Source organism: Schistocerca americana, chromosome 9 (assembly GCF_021461395.2).
Source record: "Schistocerca americana isolate TAMUIC-IGC-003095 chromosome 9, iqSchAmer2.1, whole genome shotgun sequence".
Taxonomy (NCBI): Eukaryota; Metazoa; Arthropoda; class Insecta; order Orthoptera; family Acrididae; genus Schistocerca; species Schistocerca americana.
In genome coordinates, this window is record NC_060127.1 from 54,210,009 (window position 1) to 54,231,849 (window position 21,841).

General features: G+C 45.7%; 1 protein-coding gene across 1 annotated transcript in view; it reads right to left on the reverse strand.

Annotated features, from left to right (window-relative positions):
* The window catches only part of LOC124550620 (glycine-rich protein 23-like), a 75,140-nt gene that overhangs the window by 48,569 nt on the left and 4,730 nt on the right, over positions 1–21,841 (reverse strand). Inside the window, exon 2 of the mRNA XM_047125343.1 lies at positions 21,333–21,445. Coding sequence (XP_046981299.1) covers positions 21,333–21,445 — 113 coding nt within the window. The remainder of the gene's footprint in view (positions 1–21,332; positions 21,446–21,841) is intronic.

Here is a 21,841-nt window from a genome sequence, read left to right on the forward strand (position 1 = left end):
AGTGGCGCTCTCTGTATTGCAGTAGTTCGAGTAACGAAGATTTGTGTGAGGTAAGTGATTCGTGAAAGGTATAGGTTAATGTTAGTCAGAGCCATTCTTTTGTAGGGATTATTGAAAGTGAGACTGCGTTGCGCTAAGAATATTGTGTGTCAGTTTAGTGTTGATCAGAATAAGCAAAGAGACAAATGTCTGAGTACGTTCAGTTCTGCTCAGCTGTTTGAAAATCAAATACCGTAGAGGTTTATCAGCACAGTAATTCATTAATTTTTCTAAGGGAACGTTTCATACTCCCTTTCTTGTTCAGGTCGCGTATGGTTCGCGGGAAGAATGACTGCCGGAAAGCCTCCGTGCGCGCTCGAATCTCTCTAATTTTACATTCGTGATCTCCTCGGGAGGTATAACTAGGGGGAAGCAATATATTCGATGCCTCATCCAGTAACGCACCCTCCCGAAAACCTGGACAGCAAGCTACACCGCGATGCGGAGCGCCTCTCTTGCAGAGTCTGCCACTTGAGTTTGCTAAACATCTCCGTAACGCTATCACGGTTACCAAATAACCCTGTGACGAAACGCGCCGCTCTTCTTTGGATCTTCTCTATCTCCTCCGTCAACCCGATCTGGTACGGATCCCACACTGATGAGCAATACTCAAGTATAGGTCGAACGAGTATTTTGTAAGCCACCTCCTTTGTTGATGGACTACATTTTCTAAGGACTCTCCCAATGAATCTCAACCTGGTACCCGCTTTACCAACAATTAATTTTATATGATCGTTCTACTTCAAATCGTTCCGCACGCATACTCCCAGATATTTTACAGACGCAACTGCTACCAGTGTTTGTTCCGCTATCATATAATCATACAATAAAGGATCCTTCTTTCTATGTATTCGCAATACATTACATTTGTCTATGTTAAGGGTCAGTTGCCACTCCCTGCACCAAGTGCGTATCCGCTGCAGATCTTCCTGCATTTCGCTGCAATTTTCTAATGCTGTAACTTCTCTGTATACTACAGCATCATCCGCGAATAACCACATGGAACTTCCGGCACTATCTACTAGGTTCAAATGGCTCTGAGCACTATGCCACTTAACTTCTGAGGTCATCAGTCGCCTAGAACTTAGAACTAATTAAACCTAACTAACCTAAGAACATCACACACATCCATGCCCGAGACAGGATTCGAACCTGCGACCGTAGCGGTCGCTCGGTTCCGGACTGTAGCGCGTAGAACTGCACGGCCACTCTGACTGGCTCGGTCATTTACATATATTGTGAAAAGCAATGGTCCCATAACACTCCCATATGGCACGCCAGAGTTACTTTGACGTCTGTAGACGTCTCTTCATTGAGAACAACATGCTGTGTTCTGTTTGCTAAAACTCTTCAATCCAGACACACAGCTGGTCTGATATTCTATAGGCTCTTACTTTGTTTATCAGGCGACAGTGCGGAACTGCATCGAACGCCTTCCGGAAGTCAAGGAAAATGGCATCTACCTGGGAGCCTGTATCTAATATTTTCTGGGTCTCATGAACAAATAAAGGGAGTTGGGTGTCACACGATCTCTGTTTCCGGAATCTATGTTGATTCCTAGAGTAGATTCTGGGTTTCCAGAAATGACATGATACGCGAGCAAAAAACATGTTCTAAAATTCTACAACAGATCGATGTCAGAGATATAGGCCTATAGTTTTGCGCATCTGCTCGACGACCCTTGTTGAAAACTGGAACTTCCTATGATCTTTTCCAATCATTTGGAACCTTCCGTTCCTCTAGAGACTTGCGGTACACGGCTGTTAGAAGGGGGGCAAATTCTTTCGCGTACTCTGTGTAGAATCGAATTGGTATCCCGTCAGGTCCAGTGGACTTTCCTCTGTTGAGTGATTTCAGTTGCTTTTCTATTCCATGGACACTCTATGTCAGCCATTTTTTCGTTCGTGCGAGGATGTAGAGAAGAAACAGCAGTGTGGTCTTCCTCTGTGAAACAGTTTTGGAAAAAGGTGTTTAGTATTTCAGCTTTACGCGTGTCATCCTCTGTTTCAATGCCATTATCATCCCAGAGTGTCTGGATATGCTGTTTCGATCCACTTACTGATTTAACGTAAGACCAGAACTTCCTACGATTTTCTGTCAAGTCGGTACATAGAATTTTACTTTCTAATTCACTGAACGCTTCACGCATAGCCCTCCTTACGCTAACTTTGACATCGTTTACCTTCTGTTTGTCTGAGAGGTTTTGGCTGCGTTTACACTTGGAGTGAAGCTCTCTTTGCTTTCGCAGTAGTTTCCTATGTTGTTGAACCATTGTGGGATTTTTGCCGTCCATCACAGTTTTACTCGGAACGTACCTGTCTAAAACGCATTTTACGATTGCCTTGAACTTTTTCCATAAACACTCAACATTGTCAGTGTCGGAACAGAAATTTTAGTTTTGATCTGTTAGGTAGTCTGAAATCTGCCTTCTATTACTCTTGCTAAACAGATGAACCTTCCTCCCTTTTTTTATATTCCTATTAACTTCCATATTCATGGATGCGAGAACGGGCTTATGATCACTGATTCCCTGTTCTGCACTAACAGAGTCGAAAAGTTCGGGTCTGTTTGTTATCAGTAGGTCCAAGATGTCATCTCCACGAGTCGGTTCTCTGTTTTATTGCTCGAGGTAATTTTCGGATAGTGCACTCAGTATAATGTCACTCGATGCTCTGTCCCTACCACCCGTCCTAAACATCTGAGTGTCCCAGTCTATATCTGGTAAATTGAAATCTCCACCTAAGACTGTAACATGCTGAGAAAATTTATGTGAAATGTATTCCAAATTTTCTCTCAGTTGTTCTGCCACTAATGCTGTTGAGTCGGGAGGTCGGTAAAAGGAGCCAACCATTAACCTAGCTCGGTTGTTGAGTGTAACCTCCACCCATAATAATTCACAGGAACTATCCACTTCTACTTCCCTGCAGGATAAACTACTACTAACAGCGACAAACACACCACCACCGGTTGCATGCAATCTATCCTTTCTAAACACCGTCTGTGCCTTTGTAAAAATTTCGGCTGAGTTTATCTCTGGCTTCAGCCAGCTTTCTGTACCAATAACGATTTCAGCTTCGGTGCTTTCTATCAGCGCTTGAAGTTCCGGTACTTTACCAACGCAGCTTCGACAGTTTACAATTACAATACCGATTGCTGTTTGGCCCCCGCATGTCCTGACTTTGCCCCGCACCCTTTGAGGCTGCTGCCCTTTCTGTACATGCCCAAGGCCATCTAACCTAAAAAACCGCCCAGTCCACGCCACACAACCCCTGCTACCCGTGTAGCCGCTTGCTGCGTGTAGTGGACTCCTGACCTATCCAGCGGAACCCGAAGCCCCACCACCCTATGGCGCAAGTCGAGGAATCTGCAGCCCACACGGTCGCAGAACCGTCTCAGCCTCTGATTCAGACCCTCCACTCGGCTCTGTACCAAAGGTCCGCAGTCAGTCCTGTCGACGATGCTGCAGATGGTGAGCTCTGCTTTCATCCCGCTAGCGAGACTGGCAGTCTTCACCAAATCAGATAGCCGCCGGAAGCCAGAGAGGATTTCCTCCGATCCATAGAGACACACGTCATTGGTGCCGACATGAGCGACCACCTGCAGATGGGTGCACCCTGTACCCTTCATGGCATCCGGAAGGACCCTTTCCACATCTCGAATGACTCCCCTCCCCCCCCCCCCCCCCCCCCGGTATGCACATGGAGTGGACATTGGTTTTCTTCCCCTCTCTTGCTGCCACATCGCTAAGGGTCCCCATTACGCACCTGACGTTGGAGCTCCCAACTACCAGTAAGCCCACCCTCTGCGACCTCCCGGATCTTGCAGACTGAGGGGCAACCTCTGGAACAGGACAAGCAGCCATGTCCGGCCGAAGATCAGTATCAGCCTGGGACAGAGCCTGAAACCGGTTTGTCAGACAAACTGGAGAGGACTTCCGTTCAGCCCTCCAGAATGTCTTTCGCCCCCTGCCACACCTCGAGACGACCTCCCACTCTACCACAGGTGAGGGATCAGCCTCAATGCGGGCAGTATCCCGGGCAGCCACAGTCGTAGTCCGATCGGGGGATGCGTGGGACGAGCTAGCCGTCCCCGACAAACCCCCATCCGGACCCCCACAGTGATGCCCATTGGCAACAGCCTCAAGCTGTGTGGCCGAAGCCAACACTGCCTGAAGCTGGGAGCGAAGGCATGCCAACTATTATTGGTCATGATGATTTATGAAGTTTTTAAATAGACTCAATTTATGAAATCCCTTCTTACAAGTTATTTAGTAGTTAACGGGACCCAAACAAACTCCTTTTTATTAAATTCATTCTAAGCACCATGGGACTTAACATCTGAGGTCATCAGTCCCCTAGACTTAGAACTACTTAAACCTAACTAACCTAAGGCCATCACACACATCCATGCCCGGGGCAGGATTCGAACCCCTGCGACTGTAGCAGCAGCGCGGTTCTGGACTAAAGCGCCTAGAACCGCTCGGCCACAGCGGCGGGCTAAGCTTTAGCAGCTGCTGCTGCATGCTGCAGCGAATTGCTGTAAACCACTTCGAAAAAGACGGTCATCTGAAGAGGTGAGTGCAAAAAGTACGGCCAAAACAGAGAAGCTGAGACACCACAACATGTCATGTACTCTAAATCAGTAAATTCTGTTGCACAAGCCAAATTCTGTACAACTTGTAAATTCTTATTCAAAGACCCTGTCAGATAGCTGAGGTATTCATTGTTGTAGGTTCATTTGTTCCCGCAGTTTTTCATATTGAAAAACGCAGTCAGATACCTTATCCAAATGTTAGTTTTAAGTTTTTCATGTAGTGATCTGTTGAGGGCTTAAATGCCACTGAAACTAACACTCATACAACACGCACACACTGTTACGCAGGTTAGATTGCGATTACTGATAGCTCGAGTTGCTTTTCGAGTCCATTTTTCACAGACAAACATAGGGTTTATTTGTTGTAGGTACGTTAAAATCTTGCACACCTAGGCATATTACTCTGACATTTATGAGGATCTCAGTTTACTAGCGTTGCAATATTCATTTTGCACTGACAAAAAACTGTTAGCGGTTTGCTTTGTCCGTGTTGCAAGTTACCGCATAAAGAATTAATGACTGTCATAGCTTTGGACTGCAGCACTAAATCTCAATGGCCAGACGACTTGTTTATATTATTTAGTGATGTACACAAACCTTCCTCGTGAATCTATCTATCTATTACTGAAAACTATATCAGAATCCTTACAGTAGTTCCTGAAATTAGCTATAACATACAGACAGAAAAACGCCATACGGTACTTTAACTTATAATATTAAGTCTATAATTTTGCTACCGCCGTTTTCCAATAGATAGTAGTAGCGGCAATCGGTGGTGTGTCTGGTAAGAGCCATACCATAAGCTTAGACATTTGTAAAGATAACGCCATCAAAATATTAGTCGATTTTTCATTACTTTATAAAGTGATTCTCGATTGAATATGTCAACTTGCAAGTCCAGTTCTCGTCATTTGCTCGAAGTTATAATTTTCTGCTTTAGTATGAAGAAATCTGCGGCTAAAGCTCTTAAAATGCTGGGTTAGACCTATGGAGAGGCACTTGTTAGTGAAAGAACATGCTGAGAATGATTTCAACCCTTCAAGAACGGTGACTTCGACACCGATGCTTAGGTCATCGGTCCCTAGACTTAACACACTACTTACACTCTTAAACTTACTTATGCTAAGAACAACACCCACACCCATGCCCGAGGGAGGACCCGAACCTCCGGCGGGAGGGGCCGCGCAGTCCGTGACGTGACGCCCCTAACAGCGCGGCCACTCCGCGCGGCTGCAAACACGTGACGCGGTAATCAAAGTGTGTAAGTGGAGCAGACACGGACTAGCGAAGATATGAGCAGCAAATGGGAAATCCACTAGATAAAGCGACTTTGACACAAGGCAGATTATTATTACTCAGAGCCTGTGAAAGAGGATCTCGAAAACGGCGAAGCTGGTCTAATGTTCACGTGCTACTATCGTGAGAATCTATGGAAAGAGGTAGAAGGACAGTGAACGATTCTTCATAGAACATGGGGGTCAGCAACTTGTATGTTCTGTAAAATAGGACAGGTGGTGATGTATGGCATCTCTGCCGAAAGAGCACAACGCTGGTGCACACACAGGTGTTTCGGAGCACACCGTTCATCGTAAATTGTTGAACATGGAGCTCTGCAGCAGACCACCCCTACGTTTTCATATGTTGACCCAACGACATCGTCAGTTACGATTGCATTGGGCGCGGGACGATCGGGTTTCGACCGTTTATCAATGGAAACGTGTCGGCTCTTCGGTTGACTCACAGTTTTGCTACTCTAGGTCGATGGTCGTCTCCGCAAACGCCGTCATCGAGGTGAACGGCGGCTCGGCTGCAAGCTGGTGGGAGCTGTATTCTATGCTATGGGAGACATTCTCCTGCGCTTGCATGGGACCTATGGGTAGTAACCGACAACAAGCTGACAGCTGCGAACCACCTGGATCCCTTGATGCTTGATGTCTCCCCCGGACGGCTGTGTCATCTTTCAGCTGTATAACGGTCCGTGTCTCGGAGCCAGAACCGTGCCACAGTGCTTTGATGTCTCAGCGAACAAATTCGTCCAAAGTAAATCCTATGGAACCCATCTGGGTCGCTGTCGGACGCCATCATCTCATTCGCAGTTCAGCGGCCCGACATTTACGCGAATTACATGACCTGTGCGTAGACATCTAATGCCACATACCTCCACAAACACACCAATAAGCTGTCGGATCGCTGATATAGAGAATCAGTCATGTATTTCGTGACAAAGATAGACATACAGGCTGTTAAGCAGGTGTTCATGAAGTTCTGGCTCATCACTGTATACAATACAGGGTGATTCAAAAAGAATACCACAACTTTAAAAATGTGTATTTAATGAAAGAAACATAATATAACCTTCTGTTGTACATCATTACAAAGAATATTTAAAAAGGTTTTTTTTCACTCAAAAACACGTTCAGAGATGTTCAATATGGCCCCCTCCAGACACTCGAGCAATATCAACCCGATACTCCAACTCGTTCCACACTCTCTGTAGCATATCAGGCGTAACAGTTTGGATAGCTGCTGTTATTTCCCGTTTCAAATCATCAATGGTGGCTGGGAGAGGTGGCCGAAACACCATATCCTTAACATACCCCCATATGAAAAAATCGCAGGGGGTAAGATCAGGGCTTCTTGGAGGCCAGTGATGAAGTGCTCTGTCACGGGCTGCCTAGCGGCCGATCCATCGCCTCGGGTAGTTGACGTTCAGGTAGTTACGGACAGATAAGTGCCAATGTGGTGGCGCTCCATCCTGCTGAAATATGAATTGTTGTACTTCTTGTTCGAGCTGAGGGAACAGCCAATTCTCTAACATCTCCAGAGAGTGTGGAACGAGTTGGAGTATCGGGTTGATATTGCTCGAGTGTCTGGAGGGGGCCATATTGAACATCTCTGAACTTGTTTTTGAGTGAAAAAAACCTTTTTAAATACTCTTTGTAATGATCTATAACAGAAGGTTATATTATGTTTCTTTCATTAAATACACATTTATAAAGTTGTGGTATTCTTTTTGAATCACCCTGTATATCCATGTGCTTTTCGATTTGCTCCCTGTATTCTGTAGTCGACTGATTGAACATACAGAATTACTGCATTATTAAACAAACAATTCAGAACAAGTCAGATCAATAACTTACGAAAAGCTTGTGCTCGCTTTAATACAATATGCGTGGTTCCTTCACCTGCGTTATTACAAACCTATACTATTTCTCATTTCATCAACTATCGATGACCTTTAAAATAACTACATTAGCTCACTGAAAAAATCTGTAGTTATTTGTATCTTTCAGTAGATTAAAAAGTATCAGATGTTGATAGAGTCGAAAAAACTCTCCGCTTTCCACACTGTCAGTTGTCAAAACACATGAACGTCTGCAAATGCAATCTAAAGGCCGGCCAGAGTGGCCGAGCGGTTCTAGGCGCTACAGTCTGGAGCCGCGCGACCGCTACGGTCGCAGGTTCGAATCCTGCCTCGGGCATGGATGTGTGTGATGTCCTTAGGTTTAACTAGTTCTCAGTTCTAGGGGACTGATGACCTCAGAAGTTAAGTCCCATAGTGCTCAGAGCCATTTTTTGCAATCGAAAGTGAGTCCATTACATACAATCAATTTTCTCGAAACTGAAGATACATACACTCCTGGAAATGGAAAAAAGAACACATTGACACCGGTGTGTCAGACCCACCATACTTGCTCCGGACACTGCGAGAGGGCTGTACAAGCAATGATCACACGCACGGCACAGCGGACACACCAGGAACCGCGGTGCTGGCCGTCGAATGGCGCTAGCTGCGCAGCATTTGTGCACCGCCGCCGTCAGTGTCAGCCAGTTTGCCGTGGCATACGGAGCTCCATCGCAGTCTTTAACACTGGTAGCATGCCGCGACAGCGTGGACGTGAACCGTATGTGCAGTTGACGGACTTTGAGCGAGGGCGTATAGTGGGCATGCGGGGGGCCGGGTGGACGTACCGCCGAATTGCTCAACACGTGGGGCGTGAGGTCTCCACAGTACATCGATGTTGTCGCCAGTGGTCGGCGGAAGGTGCACGTGCCCGTCGACCTGGGACCGGACCGCAGCGACGCACGGATGCACGCCAAGACCGTAGGATCCTACGCAGTGCCGTAGGGGACCGCACCGCCACTTCCCAGCAAATTAGGGACACTGTTGCTCCTGGGGTATCGGCGAGGACCATTCGCAACCGTCTCCATGAAGCTGGGCTACGGTCCCGCACACCGTTAGGCCGTCTTCCGCTCACGCCCCAACATCGTGCAGCCCGCCTCCAGTGGTGTCGCGACAGGCGTGAATGGAGGGACGAATGGAGACGTGTCGTCTTCAGCGATGAGAGTCGCTTCTGCCTTGGTGCCAATGATGGTCGTATGCGTGTTTGGCGCCGTGCAGGTGAGCGCCACAATCAGGACTGCATACGACCGAGGCACACAGGGCCAACACCCGGCATTATGGTGTGGGGAGCGATCTCCTACACTGGCCGTACACCACTGGTGATCGTCGAGGGGACACTGAATAGTGCATGGTACATCCAAACCGTCATCGAACCCATCGTTCTACCATTCCTAGACCGGCAAGGGAACTTGCTGTTCCAACAGGACAATGCACGTCCGAATGTATCCCCTGCCACCCAACGTGCTCTAGAAGGTGTAAGTCAACTACCCTGGCCAGCTAGATCTCCGGATCTATCCCCCATTGAGCATGTTTGGGACTGGATGAAGCGTCGTCTCACGCGGTCTGCACGTCCAGCACGAACGCTGGTCCAACTGAGGCGCCAGGTGGAAATGGCATGGCAAGCCGTTCCACAGGACTACATCCAGCATCTCTACGATCGTCTCCATGGGAGAATAGCAGCCTGCATTGCTGCGAAAGGTGGATATACACTGTACTAGTGCCGACATTGTGCATGCTCTGTTGCCTGTGTCTATGTGCCTGTGGTTCTGTCAGTGTGATCATGTGATGTATCTGACCCCAGGAATGTGTCAATAAAGTTTCCCCTTCCTGGGACAATGAATTCACGGTGTTCTTATTTCAATTTCCAGGAGTGTACAAATATCATCTCAAGTTCAAAGAAAAATTCAGTATGTTATGTACATTTGATACACAACAATGTATGATCTAACATCCACGAAAAGTTATAGCGACCCGCTTTTTTCATTGCAAACAATCCGAATTCGTACAGCACCTTAATAAATATAGATGTAATAACTAAGACCAGTAACGAAATGATCACCAGTTCGTCGTGAAGCTCAAGAATGAAGTTACGAGACTGAAGAGAATCCACTTTTTCATTTAGCAAGTAGTTTCTTTAAAATCGTTTTATAAGATTTACAGTGCAGTCAGCATGTGCACACCTCTGTTTCCTCAATCGATTTGGGCATCTTCGGGAAGATTGAACTGTCCCTGATGGATTTGTCACTCAGCTGACATTCAACGATTAAATCACATTCGAAGTTACTGAGCTCTCCCGACTGACCCATTCTGCTGTGACTGTTTTTCTGGCGACAACACAATACTCCCCATCTCCTTTTATACTGGCGTGTCCGCCTCTCGTGATTTCTAGTACTCAAATCCGCATTACATTCGGGTCTCCGGATAAGTTTGATCACATAATGTGTATACCAAGTGGTTGTCCCTGGGTTGTTTACTTGTTAACATCAATACTGGAATCCGACTGGCGCTTCAATCTGGAACCGCGCGACCGCTACGGTCGCAGGTTCCAATCCTGTCTCGGGCATGGATGTGTGTGATGTCCTTAGTTAGGTTTAAGTAGTTCTGAGTTGTAGGGGACTGATGACCTCAGATGTTAAGTCCCTTAGTGCTCAGAGCCATTTGAACCATCAATACTGGAACTAATGCTATACTGTGTTTTTGTTGGGAATGTTCCTATACCACATTTTTGGTCTTTAGCCTAAACGACTGTGGGGTGTCACCGCCAGACACCACACTTGCTAGGTGGTAGCTTTAAATCGGCCGCGGTCCATTAGTACATGTCGGACCCGCGTGTCGCCACTGTCAGGGATCGCAGACCGAGCGCCACCACAAGGCAGGTCTCGAGAGACTGACTAGCACTCTCCCCAGTTGTATGGACGACGTAGCTAGCGATGCACACTGACGAAGCCTCGCTCCTTTGCCGAGCAGTTAGTTAGAATAGCCTTCAGCTAAGTCAATGGCTACGACCTAGCAAGGCGCCATTAGTAACATTGCATGTATCTAAAGAGTCTCACTTGTATCGCCACAATCTCCAGATGTACCAAAAGGATGGATTAAAGTTAAGTATTACAGAAGCTACGTACTTTTCTTTATAGCAATCATTACGTATCCTGTTTCAGACCTCACACACCCTCTTTGGCTTAGCGCGTGCCTGTCGGCTTCCTCTCATTGTGTCTAGGCTGTCTTGTCTAGACACAACAGACTGTGCAGCTGTAGTCTTGCGATAGTGTGTGTGTGTGTGTGTGTTCGATTTTTGAGATCTACCTTATGTTTTAATCACCTCCCTTCCGATACATTGAGTGTGATTGTGTTTGAGTGAATAGTACAGAATAACTCACACAGACAAGTGACTGTCTGGTAAACGATTGTTTTGTATTGTACATGGGTTGTCAAAAAGGACTCTACAACTTTGGAATGACATAGAAATTTATTGAGATATCTACAGAACCAGTAGAGGTGTCATTTTATAGGAAACAGCATCAGGTTTGACTCACGTAGTGAAACAGTACCACATTCAGCCACCAGGAGCGCCAGTGTACTGCACAACTAAAATGGCTACTTTCACTGGTTAGAAGAGTGCTCGCTGTGTGTTTTGATTTCATGGAACGAACTCTGCAACAACTGTTCGGCGTACATGTCGAACCGAATACGCTACAGAACCTCCAAGCTGGCATATAATGTACTCTTGGCGCAAGAACTTTCTGGTGACTTATTGTTCACTGCAAATTGAAAGTGAACGGCCTTTTCTTCTTCATTGAAAGAACTGTCACTGGTATTGTGCAGATGCATATGAGTGAAACCTTTTAATTCCACAGATCGATGGAGATGACCGAGCGCAGATGGTTTGTATTGTATTGTATTGTACTGTATGTTAACCGGCGGCCTAGAAACGACGGAGAGGCTCCGTCCCACTGCAGCCGCAGTGGTCCACAACCCCATGATGACTACCGCAGTCCACGCCTCCGCCGTCCTACACCCAACCACTCTTTCAGGGTTATTGTGCGGTTCGGCCCCAGGTGGTCCCCCCAGACTGGCCGGCTCACCGGACCTCGACACAAGTCCGCCGGGCGGATTCGTGCCGGGAACGAGGCGCTCCTTCCCTATCTGGAAAGCCGTGCGTTAGACCGCACGGCTAACCGGGCGGGCTGGGCTGGTTTATTGTCAGCAACACGGTTGCACGACCCCATTTTCTCAAGAACTTCGAAGTTCCCTCGATAATCGTTTCACAGGTCGGTGGATTGTCTGTGAAGGGCCAATCGCCTGGCCACCTCGCTCTCCAGACTTGACACCAGTGAATTTTTTTCTCTGGGGTTTCATTAAAGACCGCAGGTATGTTCCTCACCAACAAAAGAATTTAGCCGACCTGAAAAAATCTAATTTACTCTGCGGCTGCACAAGTTATACCCGATCTGCTGCAACGAGTGTGGGAATAAACTGATCACCGGTGGGTTTTTTGGCGATTCACAAATTGTAGTCAAATAGGGCACTTGACGCTTGTATGTGAAACTTGGGACTGTCTGCCACAAAATGACACATCTACCGATTCTATAAGTTATCTCGAAAAATTTCTGTATCATTCCAAAGCTGTAAAGTCCTTTTTGGCTCACCCAGTATTTTCTTCCCCCAGCGGATAAGATGCTGCAGGCCAGGCTCGATCTGCGAGTACCAAACTAGTAGCTGTAGGTGGCAGGTGTGACGATTGCGAGACGTCAGAAGAGACATTCTAACAGAACAGAAAGTACTTCGAGATACGTTTCGTTAAGGACGTCGCTTCTTTAAACTATAATGTAGTGTACATTCATAGTCGGGTTTATTTTATGAATGTTGTTAACCTCACATCTGGTATCAAAGCCATATCAGCTTTGAACTGTTAGCTAATTAATACCACACCTCCGATACTCTATAGAATCGATCTCATATGTGTAAAAAAGCTGCAGACCTCTGATTATTTAAGGAATGAGTTACTGCGTTAAATATTCGACGTTAAGAAAGTAAGCGGGAGAAAGTTTGGAGTAGGTTTGGAATTATGTTTGAAGTTTGCTGGAAGGCAGTAAGTGCTCTTATTGTCAAACACTGGGTGAGTGTAGCCCGGGTAATTAGAGCTCCGTTTTAATCAAAAGCTGATCTTTTTCGCTTCGCACTGTCTCTGACGCTTTATATCCTGACCTACCTGCTGTACAGGGATGTAATTTAGCACGTACAGGCAGTGGACAAAAATATGGAAACATCAATAAACATAGAACATTACATCTACATCTGTATGATTAATCTCCAATTCACAATTAAGTACCTGGCAGAGGGTTCATCGAACCACATTCAAGCTATTTTTTCACCAATACACTCTCCAACAGATGCGGGGAAAAAAGAATACTTAAATTCGTAGAAATGTTGGAACACGTGAGGCAATACTGACCCTACGACTTATTTTAGAAGCTAGATTAAGAAAAGGCAAACCTACGTTTCTAGCATTTGTAGACGTGGAGAAAGCTTTTGACAATGTTGACTGGAATACTCTCTTTCAAATTCTGAAGGTGGCAGGGGTAAAATACAGGAAGCGAAAGGCTATTTACAAATTGTACAGAAACCAGATGGCAGTTATAAGAGTCGAGGGGCATGAAAGGGAAGCAGTGTTTGGGAAGGGAGTGAGACAGGGTTGTAGCCTCTCCCCAACGTTATTCAATCTGTATATTGAGCAAGCAGTAAAGGAAACAAAAGAAAAATTCGGAGTAGGTATTAAAATCCATGGAGAAGAAATAAAAACTTTGAGGTTCGCCGATGACATTGTAATTGTATCAGAGACAGCAAAAGACTTGGAAGAGCAGTTGACGGATTGGACAGTGTCTTGAAAGGAGGATATAAGATGAACATCAACAAAAGCAAAACGAGGATAATGGAATGCAGTCGAATTAAGTCGGGTAATGCTGAGGGAATTAGATTGGGAAATGAGACACTTGAAGTAGTAAAGGAGTTTTGCTATTTGGGGGGCAAAATAACTGATGATGGTCGAAGTAGAGAGGATATAAAATGTAGACCGGCAATGGCAAGGAATGCGTTTCTGAAGAAGAGAAATTTGTTAACATCGTGTATAGATGTAAGTGTCAGGAAGTCATTTCTGAAAGTATTTGTATGGAGTGTAGCCGCGTATGGAAGTGAAACATGGACGATAAATATTTTGGACAAGATGAGAATAGAAGCTTTCGAAATGTGGTGCTACAGAAGAATGCTGAAGATTAGATGGGTAGATCATATAACTAATGAGGAGGTATTGAATAGGATTGGGGAGAAGAGATGTTTGTGACACAACTTGACTAGAAGAAGGGAGCGGTTGGTAGGACATGTTCTGATGCATCAAGGGATCACCAATTTAGTATTGGAGGGAAGCGTAGAGGGTAAAAATCGTAGAGGGAGACCAAGAGATTAATACACTAAACAGATTCAGAAGGATGTAGGTTGCAGTAGGTACTGGGAGAGGAAGAAGCTTGCACAGGTTAGAGTAGCATGGAGAGCTGCATCAAACCAGTCTCAGGACTGAAGACCACAACAACAACAACAACAACGAGAAGATCCTACCGCAACGCCAAACGCCTTTGTTGTAATGGCTGTTATCGAACCCGCTTGTCATATTCGTGGCACTCTCTCCTCTGTTTCGCTATAAAGCAAAACGAGCTGCCCTTCTTTAAACTTTTTCGTCGTCCTCAGTCAGTTCTATCTGATGCGCATCCCATACCCTTCAACCGTACTCCGAAAGAGGACGGGCTAGCGTTATGTTTGCTGTCTCTTTGGAAGCCCTCTTGCATCTTCTAAGTGTTCTACCAATAAATCGCTGTCTTTGACTTGCTTTCCCCACAACATTATCTATGTGTTCTTTCCAATTTAAATGGTTTGTGACTGCAATCCCTACTTGGATTCACACCCTTTAGATTTGTGTGTTTTATAGTGTAAACGTCCACCCCCCCCACTCCCCCACCCCCCCCCCCTACCCCCCGGTAGCTGAGTGGTCAGTGCGACAGAATGTCAATCCCAATGGCCCGGGTTCGATTCCCGGCTGGGTCGGAGATTTTCCCCGCTCAGGGACTGGGTGTTGTGTTGTCCTAATCATCATCATTTCACCCCCATCGACGCGCAAGTCGCCGAAGTGGCATCAAATCGAAAGACTTGTATCCGGCGAACGGTCTACCCGACGGGAGGCCCTAGTCACACGACATTTTTATTACTATCGTGTAAACGAAATTTAACGGATTCGTTTTAGTATTCACGTGGATGACTTCACACTTTTCATTGTTTAAAGTTAACTGCTACTTTATGCAATGTACAGATATCTTGTCTAAATCATTTTGAAATTTGTTTTGATCATCTGATGAGTTTGCAAGACGATAAATGACAGCATCATCTCCAGGCAATCTACGAGGGCTGCTCAGATCGCATTCTAAATCGTGCACACAGCTCAGGAACGACAGGAGGCCGATAACACTTATCTGGCGAACGCTAGACATCACTTCCAGTTTATTCGATGACTTTCCTTCAGTTATTACGGACTGTGACTTTTCCGACAGGAAATCACATATTGAGTCGTACAACTAAGTCGATATTCCGTAGGAACGGAATCTGACTAGAAGTCGCTTGTGAGGAACGATGTCAGAAGCTTTCTAGAAGTCTAAAATTATGGAATCCATTCGACATCCCCAGTCGGTAGCACTCAGCACTTAGTGAGAATAAAGAGCTAGTTGTGTTTCACAAGAACGTTATTTTCTGAATTTGTGTTGGCTATTTGTCAGTAAATGAGTTTGGCTCTAAGCACTATAGGACTTCACATCTGAGGTCATGAGTCCCCTAGACTTAGAACTAGTTAAAGCTAACTGACCTAAGGACATCACACACATCCATGCCCGAGGCAGGATTCGAACCTGCCACCGTCGCAGCAGCGCGGTTCTGGACTGAAGCGCCTAGAACCACTCGGCCACAGCGGCCGGCAGTAAATGAGTTTTCTCAGAGGTGATTCGTGTTGTTTGAACGCAGCATATATTTCAAAATACAGTCGCAAATTGATGTTCGTGGTATGGCTCTCAATTCAGCGGATTGATCCTATTGCCTTGCTTGAGGTCTGGTGTGGCATGTGCAACATGCCTTTACGTCTCGATCTTTCGACGAGTGAGCAGTTGTATCTGATTTAAGTGCTCAGCTATTGCATCAGCATACTCTGAAAGGAACCTATCTGGTATAGTATGTGGACTAGAGGTCTTGCCTTTATTGATTTAAGCTGCTTCGCTACACCGAGCGTATCAACTTCTAAATTACTGGTGTTGGCAGTTATTCTTGATTCGAAGTCTGGCATATTTACTTCTCCTTCCTCAAATATTCAAATGTATGTGAAATCTTATGGGACTTAACTGCTAAGGTTATCGTCCTTGAGCTTACACACTACTGAACCTAAATTATCCTAAGGACAACCGAGCGAGGTGGCGCAGTGGTTAGCACACTGGACTCGCATTCGGGAGGACGACGGTTCAATCCCGTCTCCGGCCATCCTGATTTAGGTTTTCCGTGATTTCCCTAAATCGTTTCAGGCAAATGCTGGGATGGTTCCTTTGAAAGGGCACGGCCGATTTCCTTCCCAATCCTTCCCTAACCCGAGCTTGCGCTCCGTCTCTAATGACCTCGTTGTCGACGGGACGTTAAACACTAACCACCACCACCTAAGGACAAACAAACACACCCATGCCCGAGGGAGGAATCGAACCTCCGCCGGGACCAGCCGCACTGTCCATGACTGCGGCGCCATAGACCACTTGGCTAATCCCACGCGACACGCCTTCCTCAGTAAAGGGATTTCGGAAAATCGCGTTTACCAACCATGTCTAATTAGCAGCAGGAAAACCGTTTACGTTCAAAATGGCTGTTAGTCGTTTCGGAATTGGTAAATATAGGTCCTGTCTGGTTTCAAGGGAATGTTATTGTGGTGTGTGTACTGTAAGACCTTCGGTACACACACCATCAGATAATTTGACGTGTCGCTCTAACGAAGTAGGCGAGTGTCAGCAATATGTCTCGTGGTCTTATCGTGGCGCGTTTATCTTCTGCTGTTAGGTCAGACGATAGAAAGGCCACGCGCACACTTAGAGTAGCAGATTGACGGTGACCAACTTTAAACAGAACTTGAGTAATTTTCACACACATTTATTAAAATAATAACAAGCATAAAAATTACTTCACTTGGTTCTGGAGGCTATTTACAATTGATAATCTGGTGTTTCTTTGGTATTGGTACGTTAATCTTATTCTCACATATATATATGATACTTGACAAAAGTGTCTATACATTTATCTTCATGGCTATGTATAGGAATATGGTAATCTTATTAGGCGCAGATTGAAACTTGACTATAGACTGGTACAGACAAATGTAGAACTCGTACGGACTGGTACAGACTAATGTAGACTGGTAATCGGAGGTCTGTACACTCTTTATAATACCTTGCGTGTTCATGTATCACCGCGCGAGTGTGATCTGCGAGGAGAAAAGGTTCTGTGTTAGCAGCAATCTCACTGGCTGCGTTACATATTAATACGCAGATCGGCGGAAGCAGAATTTGGTCCGTCTCTAAGACAGCGCCATCTCGTAGTGCGGAGACAGACGAGCGCTGCGCCTGCGCTGCTGTGCTTAGCGGGGCGCGCTCTAGTGGGAAAGTTGTGTACGCGCTGACTACGCAGAACTATGTACACAACAGTTATACTACTCTTCCTGCAAAATAGGTAACCATGGGGCCCACCAAATACCCTCTCATTCTTCGTCGGAATCCTCTTCAATGACCGTATGTCACGACCACTCAACAAGCACTTCCTTCCGCGTTGTGCCTTCTCGGATGATGTCGCTCCGATGGGGTATATCTCTTTGACATGGTGCCTCAGCAGCGTTAGTTACGGAAGCACCCGCCATACGACTGGCAACAATTCACCCACGGAGCCCCGACTTAACGCACACACAATTACAGAGAACGCCGTTCTCACTACGACAGAATCTTGCAGCGAATTGAGGACATTAGACAGGTGCCACTCATAGCCAAATACAGCAGCACACCACTAACTCCAGGCCTCGCTGGCAACTGCATTTATATGATCAAGAATGCGTTTCTCGAGGTGTCTCCAAATTTTTGTCCAATTCCTGAACATCCAGTGTACATGTCGCTACCATCAGCAAAATGTGTTTAGATGGGAGTTAGTACACTACCGGCCATTAAAATTGCTACACCAAGAAGAAATGCAGATGATAAACGGGTATTCATTGGACAAATATATCATACTAGAACTGACATTACATTTTTCACGCAATTTAGGTGCATAAATCCTGAGAAATCAGTACCTAGAACAACCATCTCTGGCTGTAATAAGAGCCTTGATACGCCTGGGCATTGAGTCAAACAGAGCTTGGATGGCGTGTACAGGTACAGCTGCCCATGCAGCTTCAACACGGTACCACAGTTCATCAAGAGTAGTGACTGGCTTATTGTGACGAGCCAGTTGCTCGGCTAATCATTGACCAGGCGTCTTCAATTGGTGAGATATCTGGAGAATGTGCTGGCCAGGGCAGCAGTCGAACTTTTTCTGTATCCAGAAAGACCCGTACAGGACCTGCAACATGCGGTCGTGCATTTTCCTGCTGAAATGTAGGGTTTCGCAGGGATCGAATGAAGGGTAGAGCCACGTGTCGTAACACATCTGAAATGTAACGTCCACTGTTCAAAGTGCCGTCAATGCGAACAAGAGGTGACCGGGACGTGTAACCAATGGCACGCCATACCGTCACGCCGGGTGATACGCCAGTATGGCTATGACGAATACACGCTTCCAATGTGCGTTCACCGCAAGTCGCCAAACGCGAATGCGAGCATCATGATGCTGTAAACAGAACCTGGATTCATCCGAAAAAATGACGTTTTGCCATTCGTGCTCCCAGGTTCGCCGTTGAGTACACCATCGCAGGCGCTCCTGTCTGTGATGCAGCGTCAAGGGTAACTGCAGCCATGGTCTCCGAGCTGATAGTCCATGCTGCTGCAAACGTCGTCGAACTGTTCGTGCAGATCGTTGCTGTCTTGCAAACGTCCCCATCTGCTGACTCAGAGATCGATACGTGGCTGCACAATCCGTTACAGCCATGCGGATAAGATGCCTGTCATCTCGACTGCTAGTGATACGAGGCCGTTGGGATCCAGCAAGGCGTTCCGTATTACCCTCCTGAACCCACCGATTCCATATTCTGCTAACAGTCATTGGGTCTCGACCAACGCGAGCAGCAATGTTGCGATACGATAAACCGCAATCGCGATAGGCTACAGTCCGACCTTTAGCTTAGTCGGAAACGTGATGGTACGCATTTCTCCTCCTTACACGAGGCATCACAACAATGTTTCATCAGGCAACGGCCGGCCGGTGTGGCTGAGTGGTTCTAGGCGCTTCAGTCTGTAACCGCGCGACCGCTACGGTCGCAGGTTCGAATCCTGCCTCGGGCATGGATGTGTGTGCTGTCCTTAGGTTAGTTAGGTTTAAGTAGTTCTAAGTTATAGGGGACTGATGACCTCAGATGTTAATTCCCATAGTGCTCAGAGCCATTTGAACCATCAGGCAACGCCGGTCAACTGCTGTTTGTGTATGAGAAATCGGTTGGAAAATTTCCTCATGTCAGCACGTTGTAGGTGTCATCACCGGCGCCAACCTTGTGTGAGTGCTCTGAAAAGCTAATCATTTGCATATGACTGCATCTTCTTCCTGTCGGCTAAATTTCGCGTCTGTAGTGCATCTTCGTGGTGTAGCAATTTTAATTGGCCAGTCGTGTCGTAAAGAAGTAATAAAGTAAAATGGCATATCCTATGCAGAAGTTATATTGAATGAACGGCCAAAATGTTATAGGTGGTGAACTTTTTGTGAATTTTATCCATAGTGGCTGTTGTTGAACTCCATGACTGCTCGTTTATAGGGTGCAGAAAAATTTGCGCTACGAGTCACAATAAAAGTTTGTTAATTCGTCACACTACCGGTTTCGTGCCTGTGCCCATCGTCGGGTGTTTAATGCATTGATGTACATGTTTATATTGCTGGAGATCAATAAAGATGAAGCATATTTATTATAATTATGTCGTGGTGACAGTTTGTCCACTCAGTTGCAAATTTGTTATCACTTTCACGTCCATGTTTCAGTTTTACAAAATTTAGCTCCATATTTCTATAATGCGTCGTGCACTCGTGATGTACACTGCGTTTACATACAAACATCTAGGCTATGTAGGCAAATGGACGTGAAAATGATAACAGATGTGCAACTGAGTGGAAAAATTGTCACCACAGCATAATTATAATGCAGATGCTTCATCATTATTGATCTCCAACAATATAAACATGAGCATCAATCTATAAACACCTGAGGACAGGCACAAGCCCGAAACCGGTCGTGTGACGAGTAGATAATCTTTTACTGTGACTGGTATCGGAAACTTTTCTACACCCGGTAAACTTTTTTCCTTTCATCATTTTGTATCCGCGTATCTGTCTTTGTGTGTGTGTGTGTGGGGGAGGGGGGGAGGGGGTTGCTGGAAGAAAGGGGGGAGGGGAAGGGATGAGGCGGTTGTTAGTGAGAAAAAGTTTCGTAAAGTTCTGAAATGATGTGTAAAGATTGTTTAAAGTCGCTAACTGTTCTACTTACAAATACTGGGTGAATATTGACTGGGTAATTTGCGCGCCATGAGCTACGGTGGCTCAAGACATTTGCAGTGTGTCTAATTGCTGCAATCGTCTTACTGTGTCAAACCTTTAATACGAGATTGTATCTCTTAAGGAGTAGATTATGATAGCGTTTTAAATTTTTACATTCAACGAGATATTGAAAATCTAATTTTCGTTACCCTGAAGCCGTTAGATAAAGAATCTCCAACTGGTACAGTACACCGTGCACCAGGCTAGCCGTTTAGTAGCCTTCAGTTCCACTAATCAGACATAAGATATGTTTACAGTGATGGCTCCTGTCCTGGCCTTCTAGTTGTTCTTTGACGTGTAATTGCGTTCAGAAGTTAGTTTTATTTTCTAATTTAGTTGTTTGGCACTTCATTATCCGTCTTTTTCTTATTTTTAAAACAAATCATCCGAAGCTAACTAGCCTGAAAGTCCAAACCATTTACGCTACACTACCACTCGTGTGTTGCCATGCTGAAGACCATTAGCAATGAATAACTTAAATGACTAACTCGACATTACTGGATCAAATTATAGTCGAGTGCAAACCGAAAATTTTGATTGCCTACATTATTTTGAACACAGTAACGCATGCGCTGGTCACAAACGACACTACAGTGCAGTGAGTGGTAGAAGGCTGAAGAGAACGCCATTGTCTCGACACTTCTTATTTAATGAAGTTTATAGTCGGAGGAGAGCGAAATTAACCGTTCGAGCGTCGCATCTAGAGAGCTGAATCAAGCAATCTTCTTTCACTCACCCCAAGCCGTAGAGTCCCCGCTTCTCGTTCTTTTTGTTATCCACGGGTTGCGGTACAGTTTCTCCAGTTCCCAATGCACCGACCACGGAGGCAGCCACAACTAACCACACACTCTGTGAACACAGTCGGAAGAGCATTGTCAGTCAAACAGTGTACGCATACAAAAATACATATATGACAGCTCCAAAGCAGATCTGTAAGTGTAGAGTGATTTCACTCAAATCATGCCTACGACTACGTACCAGGAGAATATTACCATCGGAGTGAGACACCCATACCAAGGCTGTTGTGACGGTAGGAAAACAGTGACATAAAAATGGAAGTCTGAAACAACCAAGCCAAGTTCAACTGAACTTGGTCCGTACGTGGCTCAGTATCTTAAAATGTGTGCTGTTGTTGTAAGCCATCCGTAGAATACTAAGGAGTGGAGAGGTGATGTTAAAGGGTGATGACAAAGTAGTTAAAGATGCTTCTTTTTAAACACAGCCAAACGGCTACATAACTTTGAG